The 21,275-nt window shown below is 41.3% G+C and overlaps 1 protein-coding gene across 5 annotated transcripts in view; it reads right to left on the reverse strand.

Moving 5' to 3' along the window:
- Positions 1 to 21,275, reverse strand: part of LOC135216176 (BTB/POZ domain-containing protein 9-like) — a 61,437-nt gene that overhangs the window by 38,156 nt on the left and 2,006 nt on the right. For all 5 annotated transcript variants that reach the window (XM_064251306.1, XM_064251304.1, XM_064251309.1 and 2 more), the window contains exons 2-4: positions 20,982 to 21,176; positions 16,611 to 16,740; positions 16,180 to 16,410 (exon numbers count right to left, since the gene is read on the reverse strand). In XM_064251306.1, the coding sequence (XP_064107376.1) occupies positions 16,180 to 16,410; positions 16,611 to 16,740; positions 20,982 to 21,163 (543 nt within the window). In that variant the 5' untranslated portion in view covers positions 21,164 to 21,176. The remainder of the gene's footprint in view (positions 1 to 16,179; positions 16,411 to 16,610; positions 16,741 to 20,981; positions 21,177 to 21,275) is intronic.

Genomic DNA, 21,275 nt, shown 5'->3' on the forward strand with positions numbered 1-21,275 from the left:
TGGCGCAATTTGCGCCAGGCTGGCGCTTCCTTCTAGTTCTTTTTAGGTTATGTGCCATAACATCTATGCCTTTATGGTACCCGACATCCTTCACATGTTAATTCCGTTCTTAGTGGGAAAAAACTTTTATATACATAGTATAGTCCATTCAGGGAAACAACTTCTGCCACTAAGAGAATGTTTCCCATCCGACTCACCCAACTTCTCTTGAGCAATATCCGAATTTAAAAAGGTTGTGTGCGTTTCTCGAAAGGATGAGAGAATTATATATATCGCGCGCTGCCGTATTAGAATCCTTTATAATACTGTCACATTGTGGTAAACAGCATTAATCTAGGAAACCTTTGTAAGGATACTAGGAATTCTGTAGTTAACCTCGGTATGTGCATAAGACTTGACCATACCGTAGTCTTAAAGTGAATTCTCTACTACATTCATCTTCTCACTAAGCATGTACTCTAATAAGCCATGCTTTCGTAAGCATGAGAGCATTATACAATATAGAGTTTCGCTGCGTTAGAATCCTTTAAAAATGTTACCTACGGTAAACAGCATTGAAATGTAATATCTTTCTTATTGAAAGCTTCTTAGCAAAAGGCAGACAATATTTTATTTATGTTTGCTTAACTATCCCCTCAATCCGAGGCTAAAACCACGATTGTAGGGGAGAGACACGGTTATTCATTCCATCCCGCAGGAGAGAGACATGTTACCGCCCACTCATGACCGACACCTACATGATACTGCGTTGGTGTCTAAGCGATAGCCTAAGCAGTCTCGTTAGCCGACTGGCCTTACTCTTCCAGAGTTGCCAGCTACTCCATTTAATAAAGGAATCTTATAACATTATTATCGAACTTCAGGAAGTTCTTATAATGCATATCTAAGCGAAACAAGACTTCGATAAATCTAGAAGCTAAGTAGGTGTTGTCTTAACAATCCCTTTAAGCGTAGTCCTTCCTAGGAAATTCCTGGAAGGATACTGGTAATTGAGTTGCTCAGCAAAGAAGTAACTACGGTATGTGCTTATGATTTGCCGTATCGTATTCTCATACAGCAGATACTCTACTACCTTCTTTCCCTGCCGAGGCAGATAGAGAAAGGATATTCTGGCGCCTGGATCCTTGCACCTAGCGCCTGGAATGTTCCGCGCGCCTGGAATGTTCCGCACGCTAGAAAGGAGACTCGCTCCTGGAACGTTCCGCTTGCGTGGAAGGTCCCGTGCGCCCTGACAGTTCCGAGCGCCTACTAGACCCCTTTTAGAAAGAGCCTCTTGCCCGGAAACGTTCAATGGAAGGATCGTTCTGATTGCCACTCTACTGTAAGGCTCCTTGCTCTAGCCGTCTGTTTTTCTGGCGCAATTTGCGCCAGGCTGGCGCTTCGTCTCTTTGAAGGCGCCTTGCGCCAAGAAAAATTTTCTAGAACGCGGCTCGCGTTTGGTTGTAGGAACGCGGCTCGCGCTAGTCTGTTAGCTGGAACGCGCCTCGCTGCTGGCTATAGGAACGTACCTCACGCTAGCTTGCTGGAACGCGGCTTCCTGGCAGCGGCTGGCTCTTGCTCAGTGTTCTCTTAGTTTTCAGAGAACGCGCTAGATCACTCCAAACATACATTCCTTCGTCTTTTTGGATGTAAGATGAAGAGACGCACTTTTTTAAGGATGCCTTATCAATGGCTATCCTTGGCAGTCTGGGACGTTCTACAGAACCTGCGAGGGGACGCCTGACCGGTGGGGGTTCTCCCTAACCTTCCTGCGGCTGTCGACTTTCCTCCTCCACTGGGTCTGGGAGTTTGGAAGAGGTCTAGGCCTGGAAGCGCTACGGAGCCGATCAGACGCACCCTCCACTGCACTGGTAACACTATATTCACTTCTTACCTTTTTAGAGCTCGCCTTTTGAGCTCCATCCATTTATCTTCAAATTTGCACATATGAATTTGTAGATTCTGTGGAGTAAGAAGGTGATGAGGATGCAACAACTACTAGAATTGTCAATACTCTAACTGCTCGTTAGTACGAGAGCTCTTAAAGCTTCTAAAGGAAGCGTATCTAGTTATATGCTTTCTGACTTCCTAAAGTAGGAAGTTAGATCTTATATTTCCTTCATCAAGTTCTAACACTTATACACGTATTAGTGAAAAAAAAAAATCAATATTTCCCTTATTGCAAAATATAAGTGTCTACCGAAAAATTCGGTAGTTTCACGTAATATATTCTTCGAAATTTCGAAGCCAAATCCATTAAAAAGTTAATAAAAGCGTATGCCAAACCAAAGACCCAGTACTTCCCTGCAAAAGACAGCCCAGAAGGTCGATGGCGATGAAAAAACGAAAATCAAGTCAGGAGGTAGCAACAACGTATGTTGACACTACCGCGACAGAGAAAATCTGGTTCTAGAACGGTAATCGTTCCTATTCCTGCCACCCAGCGGCAGGGGCGGTAGATCACCTGACCTACCTGCAGCGTGTGCCGCGAAATTCGAATTTCTGTCGGGGACGACGGAGTCTATAGCTAAGTATATATCTGCTGGGTAAGTTCCATGTACAAAAATATTAAATAATATAGCAGCATGGCAAGCATGCTTTTTATAATATGCTTTCTCTATTTTTCTTACTAACTGTTTTTCCTCCTCAGGAAGTTCCTTTAAAAGCTTCCAAATGAAGGCATGAGTGATAAACCAAAAATAAAATAACATACTGTAAGTCTATTTTATGAATTAAAAAGCCTAATTGCGGCTAATTCACTGTAATTAGTCACTGTACATATCTCACTGCCATCACATCACTGTACATATCATCACATCCAAAGCCGTGTATAGCGAGAGTCTGGCCATGCTGAGTCAGACACATCAATCATGATTGGTAAGTTTGGGTCACATATGGCTTTATGGCCCCATCTTCCCTCCCAAGCAGAGCCTGACTTACTACCGGTGGTGGCATGTGTGATTAAACTAAATATTTGTATTCTTAATTATCATCTGTGAGTGACATTCTTTTTGTTTAAAAATGGTTTCCTTTGTAGCAGTAGGTTGTGCTGTATGGCCTGGACAGGGAAAAATATTACACAGATTTTCCAGAAACCCAGAAAAATGAAGATAATGGGAAATCAAAGGCAGATGTGAAAACTGGAATGCTCATGACAGATCCTACATCTGCTCAGTAAGACTTCCTTAATATTTTTGAAAATTTAGTGCGATGATGCTATTGACTGAATGATTACTAAAATATTGTCTAGCACGACAACAGTATAAGTAATTGATGTCGCTAGTAATGAGAATTATCTTTCAATATAAGCTGATGTGAAGAGTAGCAACTATATTTATGGTTATGTTAGGTGGAGATACGCTTGGATGAAAATTTCTATCCGGATGCAAGATGTACAAATGAATGTTATATTTGGAAGCATATTGTTGCCATTAAAACATTCAAACAAATCTGGAAGAGCTGATGGTCTTTAGTGTCTTGAGGTAAATGCTTTTCCTACAAAATTTGTGTATAAAACCTGAAATCCTAAGGAGCAAACCTCTCCCCGAAAAAGAAGTCTATGATGTGCAGAACCCATAAATGCACCCTACAAAACGAGTATATGATGAACACTGTTAAGCAAAACTAGTTGGAATATTTTCCTGAAAAGGGTACGCCTGACGAACAATTTCTCGTTTTATATTTACAGTTTGCGATGAAGCTATTACATATATATACACATAGTATATATAATGGACCTCCATATTCACGGGGGATGCATTCCATACACCAACCCCCCCACCCCCCCATGGTGAGGATGGGTGTATTCCAGCTCTAATAAATATATATCTGAAAACAACAGGTATAAGTATGTATGAGAGGGAAGAGACTTATCCTTCTCATGGTCAGGTTGGCAAGGTGACCTCGCCGTTATTATGGTATCGCGCATTTCCCACTACTGGATATCATGATTTTTTCATATTTCTTTGAAAGCTGGATCTCAAGGTTTTGTAGTGACCTTTTTCCTTCATATCATGATATAAAAAATATAATACTAAAATCTTTCTTTTCCTTGCAACTGCATAGTATTTAAGCAAAAAAAATTTCCAGAAGGCAAAGATGTGTGCAACTAAAGAAAAAAGTGACTTAGGAAGCAAAAGCATGATGATGAGGACCACTGTGCAGAAATATAAGTGAATATGTCACCCAAGCATTTCATCATTTTTGTTCTATAATGCTTGATTGTTGAGTTTGTAATAATAAGACTCCTATAAAGATTATTAACTATCATGTTTTTAATTAACATCTAAAGATAAGATAAAAAAAAAAAGTCAAGAGTAAAAGGAAAAGATCAGACAGCAGCTCTCTCTATACATGGCTCTGATTACATCCACCCAGAAAAAAAGAAGGATGAGGAATTTTTTTATTGATCAGCATGAAAGTTACAAGTTTTAGACAATTTTGAACCACTTTCTAAGTGCTAAAAACATGGAAAATTAAACCATAAAAATTGAAAGTACATTATGTTTTTCAAACTGAAAAATCTCAAAATTACTTTAAGCAAGCAGTACTTCATTGGTTACACATACTATTAATCTCACTTATACACATTAAGATCTCTGAATAAACGTATGAAATTACTTGAAACTTTAACAACAATTTTTTAATGATATTCCAAGGTCTAGTTTTATTAATACAGTGGTACCTCGAGATACGAAATTAATCCGTTCCGAGGCGGCCTTCGTATCATGAGTTTTTCGTATCTTGGACCGCATTTTACATGTAAAATGGCTAATCCGTTCTAAGCCCTACAAAAGCACCCCAGTAAATTTCATAATAAAGCTAAATTGATCTATAAACAATGAAATACTACAAAAATTTGGACCATTCAATACCGAACTTAATACGTACTGCTAATTACCTGTAAATAAAGTGTATTAGTGTACCTGGTATACAAGAAATACTGTACGTATGTAGTAAAATGTGGAAGCTTACCTTTCGAGTGAGGCTATCTCCGAAAGTGGTGACAGAGGAGGAGGACAAACGGCAGATATGTAAGTACACTTAACTATACGTAAAAAAATGTAAGGAAAACATACATAAACTAAACTTTACGAAACACATTAACAAAACTGTAACACTTAACTTTACAAAAAACTAAAATAAAAATAAAAATTCTTCTTTTTATTTTTACATTTTTTTTACTTTTTTATACTTTACGTACGGTTTTTTTTTTTTTTTTTTTTTTTTTTACAAAATTTCAACTTCAATACCACTTTCAACTTTCTGTTTTTTAGTATCAATTGGATCTTCCTTTTTGCTTACTCCTACTAAAGGCCTCTTTAAAAAATAACTATCCAAGGAAGATTGCTTCTGCCTACTTTTCACAATGTTCCTGAAATGACTCAGGCAAGCCTCATCGAACTGCGCAAGTATACGGCCTGTGTAAGCCTTTTCGGGGTGTCTTTTTTCTATAAATGATTGCACTTTATGAAAAGCAGCTAGAACATCCTTAATTTCTGCCGTGGTCATAGGGTAGTCCTCCTCCTCCTTGCCGCTGCTAGAGAACTCCTCTTGAACGACTTTAGGTTGCATGGCCTCCAACTCCTTCAGGTCATCCGTCATAAACTCCTCTTGGTGCTCCTCGAGAAGGTCGTTGATGTCATCCTCGTCGACGACCAGCCCCATGGACTTGCCGAGTGCAACGATCTTGTCAAGATCTGGTTGCAAAACAGTTTCAGGATTGTCAACTGTTTCTGAATCTGCAGCACCAGCTTTGCCCACGTCGAATCCCTCGAAGTCTCGGGCGGGTACGGCAACAGGCCAGAGTTTCCTCCACGAGGAATTCAAGGTTCGCCTCGAAACCTCCGGCCAAGCTTGGTCAATGAGTCGGATGCATATCACAACATCAAAATGCTTCTTCCAAAATTCACACAAGGTGAGGTTTGTGGTATCGGTGATGTCGAAACATCTCTTGAAAAGATGTTTCGTATACAGCTTCTTAAAGTTTGATATCACTTGCTGGTCCATGGGCTGGAGGAGAGGGGCGGTGTTAGGCGGAAGTTAATAAAGAACCTTGATGAAGGAATACTTCACTAGGATATCTTCCTTGAGGCCAGGAGGGTGAGCAGGGGCATTGTCCAACACCAGCAGGCATTTCAGAGGGAGGCGCTTCTCTTCCAAGAATTTCTTCATTGTCGGGCCATTTACCCACTCTGTGAACAAAAGCCTCGTTATCCAGGCTTTCACATTAGCCCTCCACATCACTGGAAGCATCTCCTTAAGCACTTTGTGGGCCTTGAAGGTTCGAGGAGTCTCGGAATGATAGACCAGTAGGGGCTTCACCTTCCAATCCCCACTGGCGTTCGAACAAAGTGCGAGCGTAAGCCTGTCTTTCATAGGCTTATGCCCGGGTAGCTTCTTCTCTTCCTCCGTGATGTACGTCCAACGAGGCATTTTTTTCCAAAAAAAGCCAGTCTCATCACAGTTGAAGACTTGCTGAGAACTGTAGCTTTCCTTGGTCATCATCTCGTCGAACGTCTTTTTAAAGGCTTCAGCCGCTTTCGTGTCCAAGCTGGCAGCCTCCCCTTGCCGCACCACCGAATGGATGCCAGTCCGTTTACGGAATTTATCGAACCACCCATGAGAAGCCTTGAAGTCTGGGGTTGGCGTTGATATCCCTTCTCCTCTGTCGTCTTTGACCTGGGCAATCAAATCGCTGAAAATAGCACTGGCCTTGTGGGAGATTGCCATCTCCGTTATCGTATCGCCAGCGATTTCTTTGTCTTTTATCCAGACAAGAAGAAGCCTTTCCATCTCGTCGTGCACATGGGTCCTCTTGCTGGACAAAATAATGACGCCCTTGGTAGGTGTAGCTGCTTTGATGGCATCCTTCTGCTTAAGGATGGTGCCTATTGTCGACAGATTTTGGCCGTATTCCTTGGTGATCACACTAGATCGCATACCAGCTTCATACTTCTTGATAATCTCCATCTTCATTTTCAAAGAGAGCATCCTCTTCTTTCCGTGAATTTCAAGTTTCTTGGGACCCATGACTACGTATATACTGTACATAATTATGTTATGTAGTACGTATAAGTATGGAGTAAAGTTCTCACACAACACGATAAAGTATACTACAATGAATTCGCTAACAAATTTACGTTAATAAACGAAATCGTTAGAATGAACGAATACCGCGTGCGTACGATACAGATGATGCCGTGCAGTGGCCGAAGAAGCACGCCGCTACGTAGTAGATGCATGATGGGAGGGATGCTGACCAATAGGAGAGAAGGATCTCATGGCGGTGACTAGCATCAGGAACCAATGGGAGAGCAGGAGGATAGTGGCGAGTCTACTCAGTTGGCGGCGCGCAAGTTTCAAAATTGTTATTGGTGGTCCGGAGGAATCTCGGACTTTACAGCAACAACCTTTTATATCTTGAGCAATTTTTGTATGTAGAGCCGTAAAATTTTTCGTATTAGCTTTCGTATCTCAAGTTTTTCGTAAGTTGAGCCTTTCGTATCTCAAGTACCACTGTATGTATTTTGGTCATAAATAATACTCCTAATGCAATTTATATAAAATGGAAAATTAGATAAAACAATCATTGTAGGCAAAATTAACTTTGCAATAAATTTTATCAGATACCTGAACGGATGCTAATTACATTATTGATAATTTTTAAATAAATTTCTTTTAATCATGCATGGATTTTGATATACATAATCACATACTTCTCAAGAGCTCTCCCCGATAATGACCTACATAAAGTCAGCTTATTTTTTTTTATGATTTTAACGAAAATAATACATTTTTAACTAAAGTAGTATAGTATAATTAAGGTAGAAATTCATATTTCTCCCTTTTTCTGCTACTGTACAAATTAGTACCCGTATGACTTTTCGAGTGACCTGCTCACAATTCTGAGTTTGATGATGCTGATGTGGAAGGTATGGACTTTATCTATAAATTGTCCCAAACTTGTATTTAAAATGCTTCATAACAGATCTTTAACCTTGCTACTTGATCATTTGAGATTCCACCGTCACCAAATGACATAATCCTACTCTCAACCCTTAAGACTAAGACGACATCATACAACAAGAAATTTGGGGTAAACTTCACTCTACCATTATGACTTATATTTTGCTTCTTGTCATTTTTTAACATTACAACAATAATGTACAAATTCAAAATGTTATTGTTAGTATACAATAAGGTTTTGTACATACTTACCTGGCAGATATATACTTAGCTATACGTCTCTGACGTCACGACAGAATTCAAAACTCGCGGCACACGCGACAGGTAGGTCAGGTGATCTACCTTACCCGCCGCTGGGTGGCGGCTGTAAGAACCAATCTCCCTTTCCAGCCAGAATTTTTCCTTCCACCTGTCTCCTGAGGGGAGGCTGGGTGGGCCATCAATCGTATATATCTGCCAGGTAAGTATGTACAAAACCTTATTGTATACTAACAATAACATTTTTGTACATGAACTTTCCTGTCAGATATATACTTAGCTGATTGACACCCTTGGTGGAGGGAAAGAGACAGCAATATAAATATGGAAAAAAGGGGAAAACAACACTAGTTGTAGGATGTAAATACAACCTTGGTTCTTACCTGTTTAGGCAGAAGACTTCGTAGTTACTGTCTATGAGTCTGCGTTGCCTTAAGAGCTTCAGCGAGGGCGTGACCTACAGCTGACAGACTCTTTGGGTCTATCAAAGGGATTTGGTTATCCGCTTACTTGATAGAATCCGAGCAGGATCTGTCAACGGGGATTCGCCCACTTATATGACAGAACCTAACCACTATCATTGCAAGGAGCTCAAACATAAACCGATCACCTAACCAATCTAATCATTGTTAGACTACGAAATGAAAAACATGCCTACCCGCATGTTCTTTCAAACAACCAAAAACTTACAACCTAACAAGGGGAAAAATATATACTACAAAGGATATGTCTCAGCTCCCTGCCCCAGCACCGAATCCGCCGATACGTACGGGCCTAACCCGAATAGCACCCTTTTTTTCATACGTAATTTTGACGTCTCTCAGATAGTGGTTTGCAAAGACTGAGTTGCAACGCCAGAATGTTGCCTTCATAATATTACTCTGGGATATGTTTTTGTTAAAAGTCAATGACGTGGCAATAGCTCTTACCTCATGAGCTTTGACCTTAAGAACTTTGAATTGACTTTCATCACATATCGCATGCGCTTCTTTCACCAGGCTTCTGATAAAGAAAGAAAGCGCATTCTTCGAAAGAGTCCTCCTTGGATCTCTTACAGAGCACCAAAGGTTGACATCATTGCCCTTAAGTTTTTTCTTTCTCTGTAGATAGAACTTTAAACTTCGTACTGGGCAAAGCGACCTCTCTGCTTCCTCGCCTACTAATGCAGACAAGCCTTGGACTGCAAAGCTCCTAGGCCAAGGATTTGAGGGGTTCTCGTTCTTAGCCAAGAACGAAGGAAGGAACGAACAGATAGCTGCATCTCCTCTGAATCCCACATTTCCTTCTAGTGCATGGAGTTCACTAACCCTCTTTGCGGAAGCCAAAGCCATGAGAAAAATTGTCTTCTTCGTGAGGTCTCTAAACGAGGCAGACTGAGGCGGTTCGAACTTATTGGACCTAAGGTAACGTAGCACTACATCCAGATTCCAACTCGGAATCCCTGGAGAAACCTTCTTGGATGTTTCAAACGATCTTATTAGATCATGAAGGTCCTTATCTTCTGAAATGTTTAAGTTTCTGTGCCTAAACACTGCAGATAGCATGCTACGATAGCCTTTAATGGTTGATACCGCCAATCCACTTTCTTCCCTAAGGAAAAGTAAGAAGTCTGCTATTTGGGTCACAGAGGTACTGGAAGAGGAAAAGTGATGGTTCCTACACCATCGCCGAAAGACGTCCCACTTCGATTGGTAGACTCTAAGGGTAGAAGGCCTTCTTGCTGCTGCGATAGCCGTTGCAACTCTTGTCGAAAAGCCTCTCGTTCTGACCAAACTTTTGACAGTCTGAAGCCAGTCAGATCTAGAGCGGGGAGGTTTTTGTGATACCTCTCGAAGTGGGGTTGTCTGAGCAGATCGATCCTCTGTGGTAATGTTCTCGGAAGATCTACTAACCATTCCAGTACCTCTGTGAACCATACTTGTGCGGGCCAGAACGGGGCTACCAGCGTCATCCTTGCTGCCTCCGATTCTGCAAATTTCTTTAGAGTCTCTCCCAGTATCTTGAATGGAGGAAAAGCATACATGTCTAGACCCTTCCAATCTAGTAGAAACGCGTCTATCGACACTGCCCTCGGGTCTGATATCGGAGAGCAGTAGTTGGCTATCCTCGCATTCTTGGCTGTGGCGAAGAGGTCTATATGAGGCTTGCCCCAAAGCTTCCACAGGTCCTGGCAAACATCCTCGTGAAGAGTCCACTCTGCAGGCAGGACTTGATCTTTCCTGCTTAGGAGGTCTGCTCTGACGTTCTTTTCTCCCTGTACGAACCTGGTAAGGAGACAAATCTTCCTTTGCTCTGCCCAAAGCAGAAGTTCTTTTGCTGTCTCGTACAGGGAGAAAGAGTGAGTCCCCCCCTGCTTCCTGATGTAAGCCAGGGCCGTGGTGTTGTCCGAGTTGATCTGTACTGCTGAAGCTAGGACGTGGGGCTCGAAAGCTTTCAAAGCTAGCCAAACCGCCATCAGCTCCTTCTTGTTGATGTGCCAGGTCACCTGTTCCTTCTTCCAGGTGCCTGACACTTCTCTTGAGCCGAGCGTTGCTCCCCAACCTGTTTCCGAGGCGTCGGAATACAACACTTGGTTGGGGTTCGGAATGTGAAGGGACATCCCTTCTGAAAACCTGAGAGGGTTGGCCCACCAAGAGAGGTCCTTCTTGATTTCCCTTGAGATCTCGAAGGAGAACTCTAGGTTTTGCGAACGACACCTCCAGTTTCGATGTAGAAAGAACTGGAGAGGTCTGAGGTGCAACCTTCCTAGAGAAAGGAATTGCTCCAACAAGGAGAGTGTCCCCAACAAACTCATCCACTCCCTCGCTGTGCATACTTCTTTCTCTAGGAAGGCTTTGACTTTCTCTGACCCTCGGGCTATCCTTTCTGGAGAAGGAAAAGCCCGAAAATCCAGAGAAGCCATCCGAATCCCCAGATAGATACGATCTTGACTGGGGATCAACTGAGACTTTTGAAAGTTCACCAAAAGTCCCAGAGAACTTGCCATGAAAAGGGTCTTTTGTAGGTCCTCCAAACATCTTTTCTGCGACTTGGCTCTGATTAGCCAGTCGTCCAAGTAAAGGGACACTCTGACTCCCTCCAAATGTAGCCATCTTGCTACATTTTTCATTAGGCCTGTGAAGACCTGAGGGGCTGTTGAAAGGCCGAAGCACAAAGCCCTGAACTGGAATATCCTTCCTCCCATCATGAACCTGAGGTATTTCCTTGAAGAAGGATGGATAGGCACATGGAAGTAAGCGTCCTGAGGATCTAGGGACACCATCCAGTCCCCTGGCCGAAGGGCCGCCAACACTGAGGATGTCGTCTCCATGGCGAACTTCCTCTTTTCTACAAAGAAATTCAGGGCGCTTACATCCAGAACCGGTCTCCATCCTCCTGAGGCTTTTGGAACTAGAAAAAGGCGGTTGTAAAAGCCCGCTGAGCAAGGGTCGCTCACTAGCTCTATAGCCTCTTTCTCGAACATTTGTTCCACTGCTTGTGTTAAAGCAAGGCTCATGATGGGATCCCTGTACCTGGCCACCAACTCCCTCGGAGTCGTTGTCAACGGTGGTCTTTCCGTAAAGGGAATCAGATATCCTTTCCGGATAATCGAGAGGGACCAGTTGTCCGCTCCTCTCTTTGCCCAGGCTTCCGAGAATCTTAGAAGCCTGGCACCTACTGGTGTTTGGAGGACTACTTCCCTACTTCTTAGCTCTGGCAGAGCGTGAGAAGGATCTACCTCTCTTGAAAGGTCTATTACCTCTCGAGGTAGAGGCTCTAGAAGGAGGGCCCCCTCGAAAGGGCTCCTGTCTAACTGGCGTCTCCTTCTTCGTCTTCGTCTGGAAGGAGGTCCTAGGCTTCCGTGCCGACTGCGCGAGCATGTCCTGAGTCGCCTTTGCAGAGATAGATCCTGAGATGTCCTGTATTATCTTCTTCGGAAATAGCAGAGGCGAGAGCTGCGAATACAGAAGAGAGGCTCTTTGGGCATGAGAAACAGACTTAGTCAGAAAAGAGCAGAAGACTGATCTCTTCTTAAGGATCCCTGCTCCAAACAGGGAGGCTATTTCGCTCGATCCATCTCTAACTGCTTTATCAATGCACGTTAGCACACTGTTGAGATCTTCTGGCGAAATAGCATCCGGGTTCTGAGTCTTCTTAGCCAAGACCCCCAAAGACCAGTCAAGGAAGTTGAAGACTTCCAAGACTCTAAACATTCCCTTCAGCAGGTGGTCAAGCTCGTTCATAGCCCAGGTAGTCTTAGCAGACAAAAGAGCCGAGCGTCGTGCTGCATCTACCAGGGAAGAGAAGTCCGCATCCGCCGATGAAGGAAGACCCAGGCCTAGGGGTTCTCCAGACTCGTACCAAAACCCCAGTCTGCCCGTAAGCTTGGAAGGAGGGAAAGAAAACACAGTCTTCCCTTTCTCTTCCTTAGAAAGCAGCCAATCACCAAAACCTCTCAAAGCCTTCTTCATTGAGATGGTTGGCTTCATCCTCACACAAGAGGAAACTTTCGTCTTCTTCGAAGTAGAGAATAAAGAGAGAGGAGATGGAGGAGCGACGGGAGTAAGGGAGTCTCCAAACTCTTGAAGAAGGAGATCTGTAAGGATCTTATAGGACGAAACAGACGAGTCCTTCACCAAATCCTCTTCTGAAGGTTCAACTTCATCCACTGAAGAACCCTCCGCTTCTTTACGAGGGCAGTTAGCCTTCTCTAAAGAAAGAATGGCGTTCTGTCTAGAGAGTGTCTAGTAGCAGACTGGCGCCTATCAGGGGAAGCCAAAGTTTCTGGAGAGCTCCTCTCGAATGAGTCCTTCCTACTCTGATGAGTGCGTGCTCTTTGATCCTTAATCCTACTCCTAGAATTCCAGGCTTCCAAAGGGGAGCGCCTGCTAGGAGAGGAGAGCCTACTATGCTCAAGGCGCTTCACAGGATCCATGCGCCTGTTCAAAGGAGAGCGGCTGCCAGGCGAGCTGCGCCTACCATGAGGCGAACGCCTACTAGGCTCTTGGCGCCTACTTACAGGAGAGCGAAGCCCTGGAGAAGGTCGCCTACTAGGTGACCGGCGTCTACCATGCTCCACAAACTTCGATCCAGACTTGTGTGTCTCTTCAAAAGGTAGTCTCCCAGAAGAGACATATCTTTCAGGCTCTACACGCCTGTCCTGAACAGAGCGGCTAAAAGGAGAGCCGCGCCTATCAGGAGAAAAGCGCCTATCCTCCGCACCGCGCTTGGGAGCGGGAGAGCGTCTACTTGGGGAGTAGCGCCTACTAGGCTCAAGGCGCCTAACAAAAGGCGAGATCCTGTCTCTTGACGAATCCATCAAAGAGTAGGCTCTCTTATCCGGGGAATGAAGGATCTTCGGAAATGAGCGAGAAGACGAGGCTGTACGCCTGTCTTTAGACGAACGCCTACTAGGCGCTAGATCCCTTCCTACTGGAGAGATGTAGTCACCAGGAGAAAGCTTCTTGGGCGATTGACGCCTGGAAGACGACAAGCGTCTGCCGAGGGAAGAGCGCCTCCTTCCATCCGCTGATCCAGGAGAGAGAACCGACTCTGACTGAGACGGTAACACAGGCGAAGGAATCCTAGACTTCTTGACAGGGAGAGAGACGTCTTTCCGACGCGTTCCTCCTTGCCAAGGAGCCCGCCAGCGCCGAAATCTGCGCTTGCAGTCCAGCAAGAATTCGAGCTGGAGATCTTGCAAAATCCTCCACTGGAGAAGAGGCTCGAAGCCTACTATGAGGCGAGAACTCCTGCTCCATCCTGGGTTTCTTGATCTCTACTTCCGGCTCTTCTGGAAAAACTTCCGGGCTGGAAGGAAAGGCGCCAGGAGCCTTCCAGGCTCTCTTCAGCGGTCGCGAAGAATCCGAGGCGCTCCATCCTCTTCTAGGCGAAGGTGAGGAAGAAGAAGAGAAGCATTGGCGCAATACCTCCTTTTTCGCGCGAACAAGGGCAGCCTGGGTACGAACATCAAGGATCTACCGAGGGGACGCCTGATCGGTGGGAGTTCTCCTAACCTTCCTGCGGCTGTTGACTTTCCTCCTCCACTGGGACTGGGAGTCTGGAAGAGGTCTAGGCCTGGAAGCATTAAGGAGCCGATCAGACGCACCCTCCACTACACTGGGGTCACTGCACAATTCACCTTCACTACTCTTACCTTGCAACGAACGAATCTTCTTTTCCATGCTAAGGATCGGGGCTCTCATGGTTGCCACTTCCGTAGTCGTATCCTTAGGTTCGATGCAGGGCGCAGGAGCTGAAACTGGAGAAGGTTCTAATGCTACAACAGGATTTTCTTCTACCTCGCTAATACGAGACTTACTAGAACTCCTAGACGAAGCCTTTCTCACCCTGTCCTTCTCTAACTTCCTCAAGTAGGAAGAAAGAGCCTTCCATTCACCCTCATCCAACTTCTCACACTCATTACACGGGTTAACCAAAGAACATTCTTTCCCTCTACATCTAAAGCAAACTGTGTGAGGATCTACCGTAGCTTTCGGTAGTCTCACCTTGCATTCATCCATAGAGCACACCCTAAACATAGAAGATTTCTTAACCTCTAACTCAGACATCTCGAAATCAAAGAAAAATCCAAATCAATATCCAAAAACAATCCACAAATGCGTATGCCAAGCCAACAAGATCAGGTACTTCACCGAAAGTCAGTCCAAATAAATCCACGGCAACGAGAATCGAATAAAGCTGTCAGGAGGTAACAACCACAGGTGTAGTCGTCACCGGCGACAGAAAAATTCTGGCTGGAAAGGGAGATTGGTTCTTACAGCCGCCACCCAGCGGCGGGTAAGGTAGATCACCTGACCTACCTGTCGCGTGTGCCGCGAGTTTTGAATTCTGTCGTGACGTCAGAGACGTATAGCTAAGTATATATCTGACAGGAAAGTTCATGTACAAAAACATATATTATACGGTATAATAATTCCACAACAAGCAATAGCAGAACACTTCTATGTCCATAATCAATCAGTGTACGTTGACACAAATTTTGGAATCCCCTAATTTCAAAAGGGTTATGAAAATAGGAAATAACTGAAAAATTACATATTTTTAATGAATCTGTATTTCTCATACATTCTTTGTCTGTCTGACTTTGATATTAAATTGAAGCTTTTCATATGGTACTTACATACTGATTAAATTTATATTGCATTTGTTTTATAAAGACGTAATTTTCTCAGACACTATACTATGTAGTATGTAAATTACGAAGGAATCAGTTGGTTACTTTGATGCTGAAATATAGTTAGGGTGTACTGTTTTTCTATATGATTAACACATTTATATATTTCTGCTTCATTAAAAAGGGTTTCATTGCTTTTTATTGACATAAGTAATTATTTTTAAGTGATGAAGTTGCATTTTCACTAATTTCCCCATTCCAGCTTCTTATTTGGTTATTAAAAATTGGCATTGTGATGGAAGAGTAGTATTACACAATTCAACCATACACCTGTTCCTCACTAACATTGTGAGTCTATCTTCACTACTTCCTTTTTTTTCTAAATGAAAAATGCTGCCAAAAGATATTATGTCTGCATGTGGAAGGAAGAGTGAATTCTCAGAAAGCACCCTAATACACTACCTGATCCTAAGTTCAGACCAGTTATGCTTATTGTTACGCTTTTAAAATTTAATACTTGTGATATTTCATTTCTACAATAACTACACCGTTCTTACTCCTTTACTTTGTAAAATTGTCCTATTCCTTGTATACTTTACCAATTTCCCTCATTAAGTAATTGTTAATCATGATTTGGTTATAATCACCAAAACTAAAAGGTTGATGCTGCAAATGCTACGAGAAAGGTATTTCAATAAAGGGCCAGATTTAAGCATTTAAGAGACAGAAATGGAAACAGGAACAAACTACAAAAAAACAATTTATAGTACTATTTGGAATGCTTAAGAAAACTGAAATTGAAGGCAAAAAATACACAAAGGGAAGAAAGATGTACCTCTAAATAAAATTAAACTTACCGGCGAGAGAGAATAGAATGATTCATGGCTAAGAATAGAAAGAGCATTCTTATCCATGAAATCCTCGCATACAGTTTTGAGGTTAGTCAAATTGTAGAGAGAAGCCATGTCATATATAACACAGATGTTTGGAATACAAAGAGCATCCTTCAGGTAGTCACAGATGGCCGACTCCAAATCCTCAAACCCATACTGATGAGCAAGGCCAAGGATGTCGAGCACTGTCTCTTCCTAGAAGAATAAAAAACTTGAGTTTGATTATACTATTATGGTAAATGATTTACAACAATAAGAACAATATAAGCTTGATATTCTTTTGTGATGAAAGTTTCTGTACTTGGAACAAAGAAGCATTAATGACCCATCAAAACAACTGGGTTTATCTATCTCTACATTATCCATTAAAAGATGCATACTCATACTCTACTTACCTTTTCTGAACTAAGGCTGACCCATCCAGTGTAAATATACTTCAAAAGGACCTTAAATGCTGTTAAATTTGTATCTTTGATTTCCACCTCTGCTTGGTGACTCTCTCTTAGGCCTCCAAACAAAAGTGCCCTGAAATAACGATAAACATCAAATCATACCATCATAAGCAAAGTCTCTAAATGATTTTAACCTTTTATACCATTATTGTGCATATTTCCTAGTCAAGTTTTCACCTTACAGGATTAGATGTTTGACTGAAGCTTTTTACTCTTAATCAATCTGGCTACTTTCTGTTTGAATTTCCATGTTACATTAACTTGTCAGTAAAGTTTCTCCATGATCATCTAGTAACCTTACTGGTTGATGAATTATGAATTCCATCTATCACTTCAACTGGCTGTTCCCACTTTAGGGGAGCATCCAGTTTATTAAAGATGTATATATTAACCATTTCACCCTTAGACTTTACAGTCTACTTTCAAGCTTCAGACCACCATCTCTTTCAGCTACAATCTCATATGTAATACAATCTACCTAATACACTCCAGTCATGAATGTCAGTAATTTTGCTGTCACACCCCTTCAAAATCTCCAATATCCTTGTAACAGCCAATGTCTCTTGAGGTGTTAAACACAAAAATTTGAACTGTGTTCCACTAAAACACTTACTTCATATACAGTTCAGCAATTTTCCCACTTTATCTATGCTGTTGCTACTCTCTCCAGACGCCTATACACCACCTCTTCGTCAACTCTTCTTACACATATTGGTTATTAAAAACTCGCTTTCTTCACTTCGCAATACTGAGCATCTCACACTATATCACCTATATTCCACTTTAAATATTGCATCCACCTCCATTCCTAAACTACAGAAGCTGTGGTGATTCCCAAAATGATATTTCGCCCATTTCCTTTCTAATCACCATAGTCTTGGCTTTGCATGAATTAACTTTCATTCTTTCTTTGCCTTTCTACTCTACCATCTTTTAAACACTTCTAAACGTTCTTCTTCTAGTTCTTTTAATACAGGGTCACTTACATACAGTAGTACAAGGGCTTTCCTATAGTTTCCTCCATTAGTACAACAAACAAAAGACTCAGAATGGATGCTGAATGAACACCACTATTATCTCAAATTCTTTATTGATATAAGTCAATTTTTTTCATTCTAGATCTTCTTGTGTTGCAATTTCATTTACTCAAGCCATTTTAGTAACAACTACTTTCTTGATGTTCACAATTTGTCTATGTAATATGTCCAAGACCTTCTAAAGACCATCCCCCACCCAATCCTACCCCTCAAAAAAATACTAAACAACCTTCTTTTTGTGTGCATTCCTTGTAGTTGCATCATTATAAAGCTCAATTTTTTGGTCAATTCTTCTGACACAGATGCAAGCTGAAAGCATATTAACACCACCTTTTCTCAGTCAATCCTTCTGCACCTTTCCCAAGATTATATTAATGCAGTTCACCAATCCTACTGCTCTCTAAATAATAGTGCAAAACATTTATCTATATTACTGTTGTATAATCCCCTTTTTTCCAATTCCTGGTCCTATCACCAGCTTTATGATTATATCCTATATAGTAGCTATACATCAAAGTCAGCCCTTCGATGACCAGTTCACCAGTTTCATCCAACAAATCACTCTCATTCTTGAAGCTCCTGGAGCCTTACAATTTTTTCATCTTTTTCAGGGTTATCCTCAACTATTTGTACTCTCAACTGGTAGTGCTAACTTCTAATTCATTTCATCTTCTTCATTCAATAAATCTTCAAAGCACTACTTCCACCAATACATAACGTTTTTCTTATCTTTTACATAAACTCTCAATTCAATATTGTATACCTAATTCAATGGCATCATAATTTAACCACCAATTTTTCTGATCACTTTCTTTTTATTTAAAAGTTCCTTAAATTGCAAACAACCTAGAGAGAAATTCAGCAGTTACAAGTGGCATTACTTGTTTAGAAAAAGTTCTATGACTTAATATTATATATATATATAAAAAAAAATTGTCCCTCTACTCACAGTATGGTGAACATTAGGCCGAGAACTTACATATAAGGAGATTTGTTTGATGATGCTCTCTATCATCTCTTTCTCATTTAAGAAAAAAAAAAAAAAAAAAAAAACCTTCAAACTGCACCAAGATAGATCAGATTAGCAAACTAAGTGGTTTATGAACTCATTCGCTAAATGAGTTCTTAAAAAACCGTAATCTGTTCCCACGAGGATACAAATTTTATGTTGCGGGGAAATTCACTCAGGTTAGATGCACTGTCCAAGGAACATGACTGGTGTTTTCCCAACCACCTGGAAATGCAAGCTTCCTGAATAATGGTAGCATACAGTCATCATCACGTAATCAATTGGCACATCTAAAGGCCCCTCAGACTCCATGAAAAACTGGTAGCAAGAAAAAAGCTGAGACTCCTTGTGCCAGAAACTGGTCCTAGGATTTCTGCCAATGCAGAAATGACATGCACCTTCACCCAAATTGCATGCACCCAAAACCTTTCTGGGCTGGATAACTTTTTACTACAATAAGGCAGAAAGGTAACATCATCATCCTGGCCTTGGGAAAGATCCCAATCCTCAAGAAAATTCTTCTAGGGGTACAAGAGGATCTTATCTCCTTATAGATTGATGAAAATAGGAAGCTTTTCACCTTAACAAGCTTATCCACTTTCTTCCTTAACAGTGGCACAGGTATTTCTGTGTGCAAGTAATTTAACCACTTGTACAGGTTTTTGTGGCTTCTGTTGCACATGCAACCTCCTGATCAGAAGAATGCTTTGCATACCGTATTTGCTGGCATATAAGATGCACCCTCACATAATAAGACACACCCTTATTTTACAAAGATATTTTGTTAAAAATACAATCTTAGTATTTTTCATCATACATTTATTGACAGATATGTAAAAGTGATTTTGTATGGGAAAATGTATGATTTTGTGCATGAAATACAATATTGTGGAAGTAGTATACTGGAAGTATGGACTCAGCATGAAATATACCAAAAATTAACAATGTGCTACCACAACAAGCACAGAGTGGTGCTATGGTTTTGTTTACATTTACTCATATCAAATGGTTTACAGGCTAACTGCCAACATATCGCAAACAATTTTTCATAAGTTTATGATAACATTGATAATTTGACTTGTTTTCAATATATTTCATTAACAGTAACAAAATGCACTGTGATAATTTGCCTTGTTTCTCAATGTTTAATTATTAGCAACAATTTTTTGTGCCTACCCAGTATGCTCACCATAGGCTAGGACTAGCCACATTGGACGCAGGGCTATATTTTTTATACACTTCAGAATATAAAAAGTGTATGCCAGCAAATACGCATTGTAATTTTGTAAAGCAGACACTACAATTGTGTCCGGTTATTCCTCTGCAAGTACTACAATATAAATGTGTATCCTAAGGAGGGCATAACACTTTTACATTTATTACTGGGAGCACTAGCAGATCTCCTTTGAGCCTTGGCTATAACAAATTACATAAAAAAATAAACTATACTGTATAGGTTGAAACCAATGTCAAACACAGTAACAAAATAATCACCTAATGCCTGATAAATTAATTAACATAACAATTATATATATACTCCAACATAAGAAGTAACTCAACTGGCAATAATTACACACCACACAAAAATAGGTAAAGTAAATACTAAAGGCAAATATGCTAGCTAAGGTAAACAAAGAATTGCAACCATTTCAGTGTACAATCATACTTGCAATCATTGTACATAGAGTAATTGCCAACACCAGTGAAAGACAAAATGTATTTACATATCGTCAATGTTCACGACTGTTAAAGAAAATAGTTAATGTGAAAAACTTCTAATAAATTTGTATTTTTCATAGCTAAGCTAACAAACCTGAGGTCTTAACAATTAGATAATCTTCTAGCGCCAGCTGGAAACTGGTTAAAAAATAATCAAAGATTGTAAAGCAAGGAATCTGTGGCATCTGACAACTCATGAGTATATGAGGTGGATGCTGGTCACCAAGTGGGCTTGGAACCTCGTGACGCACCAGTCTTTCTTCCAACCCAGGATATGAGAGGGGCGGCTAGAGGTAGGCAGTTAACATTAAGACATCAGGTTTGTTAGTTATGAAAAATACAAATTGATTAAAAATTTGTCATTTATTCATACACGGAACCAACCTTCGATCTTAACAATAGGATAGACTTATACTTGAAGGGAGGTAAAAGTACCCTGAACCGGCTGGGGCTTAAGTAACCACAATCTTATAGTACATGCTACTTACAATTTATACTGTAAAAGAAAACCTTGAAATGTAAAATTTGGTAGTTAGAAGAAAAACTTACCTAAAATACTGACTTCTTGCAGCCAAGATAACTCTGTGAGCATGAAATGTCTGGCCATTAACTTGCAAAGTAACATCACTATACTCGTCGTTGAGATACAAAGCACCAATATCATGGGCCAAATTACTTGAATGGTCAACTACTCCCCCAGGGTAAGGGAGACCCAGGTGGATGTTTGACATTCTTGTCCTTCCTCTGAAAAAGAAGCATGAGAACTATACAAGTCTGGAAAGTTCTGAAAACACACTGTTCCCAATCAATGATAGCTTATATACTTTATGTAAGGTAATATTA

Source organism: Macrobrachium nipponense, chromosome 6, assembly GCF_015104395.2.
Source record: "Macrobrachium nipponense isolate FS-2020 chromosome 6, ASM1510439v2, whole genome shotgun sequence".
In the NCBI taxonomy this organism is placed as follows: domain Eukaryota; kingdom Metazoa; phylum Arthropoda; class Malacostraca; order Decapoda; family Palaemonidae; genus Macrobrachium; species Macrobrachium nipponense.